Here is a 12,149-nt window from a genome sequence, read left to right on the forward strand (position 1 = left end):
CCTGTTTCCTGGGAAATCTGTATGTGGGTCAAGAAGCAACAGTTAGAACCCTGTATGAACTGAGTGGCTCACAACTGAGAAAGGAGTATGACAGGACTGTCTGTTGTCACCCTGTTTATTTAATCTATATGCTGAGCACATCATGAGAAATGCCAGGCTGGATGAGTTACAAGCTGGAATCAAGATTGGCAGGAGAAACATCAACTTCAGATATGCAAATAATACCACTCTAATGGCAGAGAGCAAAGAGGAATTAAAGAACCTCCTGCTGAGGGTGAAGGAGGAGAGTGAAAAAGTCTGCTTAAAACTAAATATTAAAAAAGCTACAATCATGGCATCAGGCCCCATTACGTCATGGCAAATAGAAGGGGAAAAGACGGAAGCAGTGAGAGATTTCCTCTTGGGGAAAAATCGGTGCGGCTGGTGACTGCAGCCATGAAATCAGAAGACAATTGCTTCTTAGCAGGAAAGCTATGACAAACCTAGACAGTGTGTTTGAAAGCAGAGACATCATTCTGCCGACAAAGGTCCATATAGTCAAGGCTATGGTCTTTCCAGTGGTCATATACGGTTGTGAGAGCTGGACCATAAAGAAGGCAGAACGCCGAGAACTGATGCCTTCGAACTGTGATGGTGGAAAAGACTCTGGAGAGTCCCTTGGACAGCAAAGAGATCAAACCAGTCAATCTTAAAAGAAATCAACCCTGAATACTCATTGGAAGGACTAATGCTGAAGCTGAAGCTCCAATATTTTGATCACCTGATGCAAACAGCTGACTCATTAGAAAAGTCCCTGATGCTGGACAGATTGAGGGGAGAAAGAAAAGAGGGAATCAGACGATTAGATGGTTGGATGTCATGACCAATGCAACGGCCATGAACTTGGGCAAACTCTGGGAGATGGTGACGGACAGAAAGGGCTGGCAGGCTGCAATCCATGGCGTGGCAAAGAGTCAGACACGACTAGGTGACGGAACAACAACATACACGGTACTCTATAGAAAGGGTGGTTAGTGCTATGGAAGAGAGCCCTGACAGAGACAACATCAAAAAGTCTGGAAGGATTAAAGCATTGGAAAATGCCATCATTATAGAAAAAGATGTGCAAGCCATCAAATCTGAAATAATAAATCCCTGCTAGAGAAAACTATGTCCAGATGTTACCCATGACTTCACAGAATTTATGACCAAGTCAATCAAGGAAATTGTGAAAGAGATTATAGATATGAAAAAAAAAAAAGATGGGGGGGTGAAGGGTTTCAAGGTATAAATCTTGGAGAAATTCAAGACTGATAAACAGCACACTAGAGGAGCTAACAGAAGATGACTCAATGGTATTTCCAAACCAGTGTCTGATGATGAGGGAGATGACACAGAAGCAGCAGTGCCAGAAAACAAATTGATGCTGGTTTTAAGACTGCTTTTGACTTCTGTGAGGGGCAAGGAGGCCTGGCGTGCTGCAGTTGGTGGGGCAGCAAAGAGCTGAAGATGAATTAGTGACTGAACAACAAAGGACTTTTACAACACGGAACCTTCCACGACATGGGCACTGAAACTAAGCCAAACAATGCAAGACAGGTTGGCATCATATGGAAGCATTTCTAGAAAAATGAAAAAGCAAAAATGGCAGTCAGAAATGACAGCGTCTCTCTGTAAAGATACGCCAAGTACGCCTGCCTCTCTTGCCTCCCCTTTCATGTTCTCCCCCTCTCCCACCTCTGCCACCCCTGAGACAGCAACACCAACCTCTCCTCCTCAGCCTACTCAACATGAAGATGGACAAGGATGAAGACCATTAGAATGATTCACTTCTACTTAATCATCATCATCACCATGCATGCAGTCAATAATCAACACGCGCACAGTTAATAGACTTATCTATTGTGTATATGTGTTTTCATGTGAGAGTCTAACAACTGTAGAGCTAGAACTGTAGGAGATGCCTTGGGGTCATCATCATCAACTAAGTATTCATGTTGAACATCACGTGCAAGATCTGTACTGAAGTAGACAGTCTATCCTGAAATAGATGTGAGGTGAGTGAAAGGCACTCAGTCATATCCAACTCTTTGCAACTTCATGGACTAAACACTCCATGGAATTCTCCAGGCCAGAATACTGGAGTGGGCAGCTGATCCCTTCTCCAAGGGAATCTTTCCAACCCAGGGATCGAACCCAGGTCTCCCACATTTGCAGGTGGATTCTTTACCAGCTGAGCCACCAGGGAAGCCCAAGGTGAGTGATATTTAATATAAAATTAATAATGAGCTAGTTTTCTGACTGTTTTGTGACTTTACTTTCAAAGAATTACATTACCATACCATGTGTCTCTCTTTTGTAAATGGAGAAAATGAGTATCAGTCCATCATCACAAATGAAGTGCTTTTTTTTAAATTCAACAATGTTTCCAATACAGTATTATGGAAAGACTGTATGCCATGGAAATACTGTATGCCATAACAAATTTATAAAAATGCTATAAATTGAATATTAAGATATGATGTATGCATGATGACTACAGTTAACAATACCATATTGTACTAAACTTCCCAGGTGGTGCTGTAGTCAAGAATCTGCCTGCCAATTCAGGAGATACAAGAAACATGGGTTCAATCCCTGGGTCTGGAAGATCGCCCGGAGTAGCAAATGGCAACCCACTCCAGTATTCTTGCCTGGAAAATTTCATGGACAGAAGAGCCTAGCAGGCTACAGTCCATGGTGTCGTAAAGAGCAGGACAGGACTGAGGATGCACGCAGGAGGAGGAGGAGAATCAATTATGTTTCAATAAAACTAGAAAGAAAAAAAGAACTATAGCTATGAAACCCAACACCCTGGCTGCTTTTCATACTAAAAACATTCCATAAAACCAGAACTCAAATATGAAATGAAAAGTGAAACTGTAAGGTCTCAAAAAGTCATAAGTAGAAAGAGGATATCACCAGTTAAGTTGACTGAATCAAACCTATCCAATCGTCTCTGCTTGCTCCTGAAACCCCAATTAAATGAAGACAGAATAAAAGTGAGTGACAGAAGAGATGACAGCCAACAAGAGATGTCAAAAGCGAATTTGGAAGATGGAAAATAAATGGACAAGTGATTAAGTGATAGGTTTCGGCTTTCTCAACTTTGCTAAATACTCAAAAAAGGCAGGGCCTAATAGCAAGTTGAATTTATATCTGTAAAAAAAAAAAAAAATCAGAAACTGGAAGCAGCAATTACCCCTGAAGCCAAGCCATGAAGTGGCAGCGAGCACAGAGCACTGTGGGAAGCCTCTATAAGCAGCAGTCAGCTCTGTTCTCAGATCTCCTCTGCCAACTCCCTCCCAAAGGGCCCTCTCCATTCTGGAAAAAGAGAGAGTGTATTTGCAAACCAATAGGGCTGATCCAAAAAGGTTCTGAGGTCATGAAAACCAGACCCAACTGAAGGACAGGATAAGACACTTTATTAAAAGTTAGAGGAGATTAGGAAATTGTGAGGGATGAAACCTCACAGCTCTGTTTCTCTCTTCAGCTCCCAAAACACTGACTCCTACACTTAAGGTACTGTAAGGACAAGGAAGAGACTAGAAGGCTCCTTTGTGGGGAAATAACCAGGCCAAGGAGAAAAAGCTACAGATTCTGGCTTTTTAAAGGTTCTCCAATTAAATGGAAGGGCTCCACACACAACAAGAGCTTTCTCCCAGCTTTTTAGTGCTTCTTTCTTAAACATGAACACACAGACAAGGATCACCAGACACTTGAGGAAAGCTTTTCATGTGAAATTCAGACAATCGGAATCAAACACTCAGAGAAAACAAAGACCATCTAGGGAGGAAGGGGGAGGGGAACCGCCTTCAGAACAAGTATGACTTTCCTCCACAGAGTAAAGATAAGGTGTTACAAACACGAGACAAGAAGAGTCTACTATATAGAAGTATAGTCAAAGAGCAAGAAACAGCTCTCGGAAATTAAAAAATTTAAAACCAGAAAGAGAATTTAACAGAAAAGTTGTGATAGAAAATTGAAGAAATCTCTTCAAACACAGAAAGAAAAAAAAAAGAGTGGAAAGCAGAAGAAATTAAGGATGTCAATTTATGGAAAACTGACCTATAAATCCAATTCAATTCCAATAAAATTACAAGGTTTCTTGGTGGAATATAAATAACATGTCAATTCTCAAACTCATATGGAAGATTAAAAAGCTAAGAATAACTCTCCTCCCTACTCCCTCAGAAAATATATTAAGAATATGGAGAAGGGAGTTTGCTCTATCTGATATCAAGATTTACTCTAAAGCCATGGCAAATAAAACAATTTAGTATTGATTTAGAAACAGATCAACATGTAAGTGAAACAGAACAAAGCACCAGGAACCAAACTGTAGATTTTATAAAGGAATTTGATATATGACACAGATGACATTTTAAATCAATAAGTGGTAACAGCATAGATAGGTGAATAACTAGTACAGACATTTGGTTATCCATTTGGAAAAAAATAAAATTAAACCTTCCTTCATTCTCTATAAAGAAAAATATTTTTTCTTTATGACTTTAGGTTATATAAGACATAAAAAAGTACTATCAATAAAAGAAAATACTGATACATTCAACTACATTAAAATTTAAAACTGCACACAATGTAAATTGTTTACATGTCTCCACGAAGAGGAAAAAGATGTTTGCCGTGGGATTTAAGTAACCAAGTTATCAAATATATTTGAAACTCCTATAAATCAATAAGAATATACAAACAAAAAGGATAAAGGGGAAAAAATAAAATTGCGGTTCACAAAAGAAGAAACATGAATGACCAATAAACATAACATGAGTAATGTCAGGGAAACAGAAATTTAAGCAAGAGAAATTTCACACACATTCTAATGCAAAAGAAATCAAATCTGAAAAATACCAAGGGTTCAAGAGACTTCAAGGGAAGAGAAAGTCTTCTCTCAAACTGATACAACCACTTGGGAGAATAACTTAGCATATATTTTGTCTAATAATTGCAAATACACTAAATACATCCCACATAAAAATATCTGATGTTTATGGAAGCATTGCACGAAATAACTGAAACTTAGAAAGAAATTAAATCTCAGCCAACCCTGTAATGGATGATTATGCATATGATAAATGACTATGGATCAGTTAAACTGAATGAACCAGAGATAGTTTATTAACTGGGCTAAACCTCAAAAACAGAAGAGGGGAGAAAAGTTGGACAAAGACTCATACTGTGTGATACTGCATGCATCCTTTTTAAATAAACAAAATACTATTAAAAAAAAACAAAACATATATCATCAATGTAGAAGGATGGTTATCTTGTGGGGGTGGGGTGTTAGTGAATGATTCAGTCTTCAGTGATATAAAATGTGTCTGTTATGAATTCTTAGGCAAATATGACAAACACTAAATGATCTAGATGGTAAATGTTGGCAATATTAATGGCATTGATTGGCTACATTGGGTATTAATTAATTATATATTAATCCCTATTAATTTTTATATGCTCAGATACTTGTTATAGGTGTATGGTTTAATCAACATAATCCATGTCTGGGGTGCGTTATAATATACAAGAAAATTACAAAAGAACCATAAAATACCTCATGCAGTTATACATCCAAATTAACTTGCCTCCTCCCAAATAAATTTTTTAATTTTTTTTGTCACAGTATTTGTTTTCTAATCAAACCAAAGATACCTGGATCCCTACAGTGACTGAGTGTGTGTCTGTGTGTGTAACAAATTAAATCACATTAGTTCAGTTGAGTCACTCTGTCGTGTCTGACTTTTCGCGACCCCATAGACTGCAGTACCCCAGGTTTCCCTGTCCATTACCAACTCCCACAGCTTGCTCAAACTCATGTCCATCAAGTTGGTGACCCCAATTTAATTAAATCACATTGAGGGTAGAACTGTGGTGTTGGAGAAGACTCTTGAGAGTCCCTTGGACTGCAAGGAAATCAAACTAATCAATCCTAAAGGAAATCAGTCCTGAATATTCATTGGAAGGACTGATGCTGAAGCTGAAACTCCAATACTCTGACCACCTGATGTGAAGAACTGACTAATTGGAAAAGACCCTGATGCTGGGAAAGACTGAAAGTGGGAGGAGAAGGGGACAACAGAGGATTAGATGGTTGGATGGCATCACTGACGCGATGGACATGATTTTGAGTAGGTTCCAGGAGTTGGTGATGGACAGGGAAGCCTGGTGTGCTGCAGTCCATGGGGTTGCAAAGAGTTGGACAGGACTGAGCAATTGAACTGACTGAAAGGTAGGGGAAAGTGAGTGAGGTTTTTTTTCCACTAGAGGGAGGTGTTGAACTTAAAATATTTTAAAATGGAGTTTGTTTTTGAACTGACATTTAACATCAAAGTAAACCACACTGTGCTGTTAGGAATAAACTTCCTTTCTTTCCACATCTTCCAGAAACATAGCCCCGAAAGTATAATTCTTTATATGCACTTATATAAACAATATTTCTTGAACTCCAAAATAAGGTTTCAAGTCTGAAGGATTAAAATAATTAGAACATATCAGAGTTAAAGTACTCCTCCTTCCTAACCTATGAAATAAAACAACACAGATATAGTTACAACCTTAGTCCAGTACATGGCTATCTCTCTAAATCCCCAAAGTCAGCACAGTTCGACAATCAAAAACAGTGTTCACTGGCAACTCTATGTAATACCTATCACAGTTATAAAACTTGAAGATTCAGCAATTATACTTCTAGGCGTTCACATAGCTGAATCACTTGTATGACAGCCCAAAGACACAGGCAAGGATGTTGGTGAATCATTTTAAAGTGAAGCAAAAAATTTTGAAGGAAATAAAATGTAGATCAATAAGGAATTTGTTAAACGTATTAGGAACTCCCATATAACAGAAAAGCTCGCAAGCACTACAAGAATAATGCAAGAATTAAAAGATGGACACCGAATATTACTGAGGCATATTTATGTAATTATATGTTTATATACCCTTAGATGAGGGGTAGGACTGGAGTGGGCAGAGTAACAGGGCAGACCTCTACTTTCTGTTTTTAAAGTTCCATATATTAGGGGCATTTTTACAATGAGAACAATATATTTTAATTCTATAAATTGACTATTAAGATATGTTTGACCACTGATATAAGATATTGATATATTGATATAAGATATGTTTGAGTTATATTGATATAACTTTGACTATTGATAAGATATAATTGACTATTAAGGAATGTTTGGAAATAATAGGCAGTACCAGCGCCAGACTCACTTTCTACATCATTTGCTTACACAGGGCACCAGTGGACAGTTTCCCAGGAAACTACAAAGAAAAGCTCCTTGCTACCCTAGATCATTTAAGACAAAATTCTAAAATACTTCCTTTCCATGCAACAAACTCCAAGTTGTCCCTGGATCACAGCTGCGCTCACCCGGTCGATCACTGACATGCTGTATACCCCATCCCTAACTGCTGTCTTAGCACACATCCCACTGATGGATGCCGAATCTGATCCCACACCTAGTCTGACATCTTCCTTTACCACCACCCCCAACTCTTCCTCTTCCTCCTTCAGTCTGTGGTATTATTTTCAATGAACATTTCCCACGATCCTCTGCCATCACAAGCTCTCACCTCACTTGATCACTAGATACATAAATCAAATTTAGCCAGAATGAGGAAAGGGTCACTTTATTCCCTGGCTTAGTTACAGAATTTTGGAAATAAAATAAATATGAAAACATACATTCATCTTCTAAATGCTTTTAATTCTACTGATGACTTATACATTGAAGTAAACTATAAAAATGACAAAGGAAAGAACATGGCAATTTACCACTGCATGTCCACACTGCCTACAGTAGTAAAGCTCATGGCTCATAAGCATCCTCAAAGTTTTCACTGCTAGTGCAGAAACAAACACATAAATAATTTAAATAAATAGAAGCCAAACATAACATATTTTCCGAAGATCAACATATATATGTCATTCTAAAATTACTATGGCTTTGCTTTGTTTCGAAATTTCAAAGAATGCCAAGAGAAGCATGGAATTTTTATGTTTATCAAAAGAGGACATGCATTTTTAAAAAATGAAAAATGCTTTTTTAAAATGAGATAACTCCACTAAGAATCCCCATTAATATTCCAGAGAAGTACATCTCTATTTATTACTTCAATACTGGGAAAGAAAGGAGACCTGGCATAAAATTAAGATTTTCCTTTTATACAAGCCTGAATTCTAAAGCCCAGATGAGAGAAATATTATACCAGCTTTGTCTGTTTAAGATGGGGCTTCACTGAGGTTTTTTCCAAACTTATTTTAAAAAACTGAACTCCCTTGGAGAGTTACACAAAAGAACACTATGTGATACTAACACCTAATTATAGTATGGAAACCTAAACCCATCAACAGCCAATAGAGAGAGGAGAGAATTTTCATCTATCCCTCAAGTTGTTAAAAAAAAAAAGACTTTTTTAAAATCTAAAAGGTTTCTAAGCTTGCTTTATAAAAGGAAAGGCAGTTTTCTTTTGGTAAAAAGGACAAGGAATTAAGAGACAGAGTTCTGAACATTTCAGTTATGGAATACAATAAAATCTATCTTATAGGTGGTAGTAACCTAAGGAATATATTCCTATTCTTCTCATGCATAATAATTAAAGATTGACAAAGAATTCCAAATTCCCTTAATACTTCACAATATAAAGTCTGATTTAACCATATACATTTCATGTGAGGTTTAGAAGATTGATCAGGAAACTGTATTAAAATCATATCATCTACACATTTGAATACAGGTCTCTGCAATATATTTTATAAATTTAGGGCTTCTGATTGGTAGTAGTGAAAATTTCTGAGTATTCAAAAATAAAGAGGTCATTTTCATTTACTTATGTGTACTTGTTTGTTTTAGGTAACCATGAAGACAATTATCAATAACGGCTCAAATGCCCTCTGCTCTGTGATAAATTTCCCCAAACTCTCAGGCAATTCATTTCTCTTTTATGACCCCATAGCATTTTCTTTAAAACTGTATTATATTACAATATTTTCTCCTCTCTTTACATGCCTCTCAATGTTGAAAGATCTTTTAGGAAAGAAATCACATCTTAATCAATTTTATATCCTCAGGACCCATAGAAGGAACTCAGCAGGTACTTAGGGAATGAATAAAGGAACAAGGGACTGAATGAATGAGAGGGCTAACTATAAAATTACAAGCAGACTCTAAAAATACCAAGAGGTCTAAAGAGTAACTATCTTTACAGATTTCACAGAGGGAGTGACTGGGAAGAAAAGCACTGCCCAAGGAACAAAGGTTTGGGAAATATGTGATGCTGTTGGTATTCTCAACACTTACATATGCAACTAATTCAGTACTTCCACTGGTTACTGCCAGATCTCACTCTTAAAGAAATAGGTGCCTCCTATTCTCTGCAGGTTTGGGGCCACCTTCGTCTTATAAAACTGTTCCTAACACAAAAAGCAACTGTAAAATTTAATTTAGGTGAACATTTTTCATTCTGTAAAGAACAGATACCTTTGACATCCATATAAAGATTACATTTCAATGTCCTTTTGTGTAGAAAAACTGTCTTATCACAAATTAATAGAAGAAATTATGGAAATTTATTTGAAATTTTAAATTAGTTGATTAGTGAATGAACAGTTTTAATTTCTGCTAACTCTCCTTCAAAGTAATTTATAGAATGTCCTAAAGATATGCAATATACACAGAAGTAAGAATCTGGAGACTCATAATCTTTTCCCACACTAATTGCTCAGTCTATGATATGACTAAATCACAAACTGCAGTCTGCTCATCTATAATGGAAATTATTAGATGAAATCAGTGATTTTCAAATTGCACTGTGTGTTGGCAGGGAAAGGGTTAAAAGAACATGATTAAGAATTTGCACTTCTTAAAAAGAGTTCAAAAGAGAGTATTACTATACTATATGATTTGTAAGCATCTTTTAATATCCAAATTCTAATTATTCTATTTCTTTATGTTATTAAAGACTGCTAATAGTCTCCCATTTTAAACTGGAAAACTAAATGCCAAGTGTATATATGTCCTTTAAAAATCAAATAATTTATGCAATGGAAGTCACGTGACTCTAATTCTAATAGTATCTTTGGAACTAGTTGCCCATATTGTCATGTAACTCCAAATGAAACATGGCCTTCTACGAATTATTTTCTCCATGAGTAGGCGAGTCAATTATCTCACTAATGTAAATTTTAATATCATAAGCATTAAAAAGACATATTGAAGGATCTGAATTATTATTTTTAAATACCTGTACTATAAATTGTAACTCTCTTCTCTCTGCTTCCCATTGTTCTGCTTGTACTCTAAGCTCTTCCAATGCTGTCTCTCTGATATGAGACTCCATCTCATTCTTCTCCTCTTGATGTTTTTCCAATGCTTCCTTTAGATGAATAAAATCTTGCTTTACTATTTGATTAATAAAAGTTATCTTTCTTCCTTCATCCGCAATTTAAACATACAAAGGGCTTTCCGTACCCACAGACTGTTAAAACTCACTATAATTTATGTTAAAAGAATTAATAGAATGATTATAGTTTGACAATCAGAATAATATCTGAATAAGAAGCTATGATTACCCATTTAATTCAAGCAACATTTCATATATGTAATCCATATAATGATAGATACAGGTAGATATAGATACAGTAGATATAGGTAGATATAAATACAGATATTAAATATAGATATTTAAACCAATCTTTCCAAAAAACTTAGCTTCAGGGGACTGAAGAAAATGCATCCTGATAAAAAGACAAAAACAAAGTAAACTGTTGGGCTTATATGTAATGTATATGTAAATCTGTATGTAAAGGAGATTAATACGGAAAGCTCTAATTACCTATGAATATTAAAAATTTGAAAAATGAAATAAAACATTTTTAGGTCTGGACTATTAACTAATTTCTTGTTCTACAGATAAGCAGTATTTGCAAGATGCTTTTCTTCAGAGATTTTCTTAGTTGCACTACATTTACAGGATCTAATTTGGTTCAAAACATTATAAGTATAAAATGCAGGTTTCCTGAGAAGCCCAATTTTCTAAACTGTAGCGTTTAAAACTCAATCTGCATTAACACAAGGTGAAAGATTCTGTGGTTTACATGAGAGAGAGGGAAAACCTCCCCTGTCCTTATAAACTGTAGCATGGATCTCAAAGTAAAGACTGCCCTCCCAGCACTACTGGAAAGCCAACAGGGAGAGCCTTGAGGCTTTTTCCCCTTAGGAGAATACAGTGACTCCTCTTTATTCCCAAAGGTCTCCATGCAGATTAGTTCAAAGCCAATCGTGTAAAATCAAAGTTCTCCTACGAAACAGATGATCAAGATCACATCAAGATCCATAAGAGATTTGAGATGCAGGCTGACTGACTCTAAGGAATGCTACCACCGTTACTCCTCTTTCCCCATAATTCTAGAACATTTTATGTGGGGCAGTTTATACAGAGCAGCCCAGGGACTTGCAGTTTCAGTTGTCACTAAACTCCCCTCATTCAAATACTAATGGAACCTGTGTATACGTCTGGCACTGTTCCAGGGTCTAAGACTAGTACAGTAAATAGAAGAGACAACTGTGACTGTTAGCAAGCAGGAAATCAAAGGAAGACACGCTGGCAATGGAAGGGAACCACTCCGCTAAAACTTTTACATTTGGCAAATGCATTTGTAAAATTATTTTTAGTGAAGATTTATTTCTAGTATTCTGTAAAGTCATTTACACCCTTGGTAAATGGAAAGCATTTTTACCACATTTTTTTTTAATTTAAATTGGTACTTGAAAAAAAATGGCAAACACAAACAATTCAAAATCTATTTTTTATGTGAGAGGCAACTTCAACTTTAAACCACACTTTTACTTTAGAAACTAAAAAAGAACAAAAAATGGGAGGATAAATAGCTCACAATAATTTCAGTAAGAGGTCATCATATATTTCACCTACCATGCCATATACAATGTACTGTACATATTTAATGAAGTTTATATCAGATATATAAAATTTTTTCTATATTTATTGTATATTCAGGTAAAAATCTAGGGCCCACATTTCTAACATTTCTAAAATTCCAACTTTTCATACTACTAGACCAAAAGGGTTGTGAGTTCTTATCTTCT

General features: G+C 36.2%; 1 protein-coding gene across 4 annotated transcripts in view; it reads right to left on the reverse strand.

Moving 5' to 3' along the window:
• Positions 1-12,149, reverse strand: part of CCDC171 (coiled-coil domain containing 171) — a 333,839-nt gene that overhangs the window by 293,055 nt on the left and 28,635 nt on the right. For 2 of the 4 annotated variants that reach the window (XM_040240019.1, XM_040239996.1), the window contains exon 6: positions 10,288-10,419. The exons of the other annotated variants lie outside the window; for them this stretch is intronic. In XM_040240019.1, coding sequence (XP_040095953.1) covers positions 10,288-10,419 — 132 coding nt within the window. The remainder of the gene's footprint in view (positions 1-10,287; positions 10,420-12,149) is intronic. 4 annotated transcript variants of the gene reach the window in all.

The sequence above is a fragment of the Oryx dammah genome, unplaced genomic scaffold (assembly GCF_014754425.2).
Source record: "Oryx dammah isolate SB20612 unplaced genomic scaffold, SCBI_Odam_1.1 HiC_scaffold_1, whole genome shotgun sequence".
NCBI lineage: Eukaryota > Metazoa > Chordata > Mammalia > Artiodactyla > Bovidae > Oryx > Oryx dammah.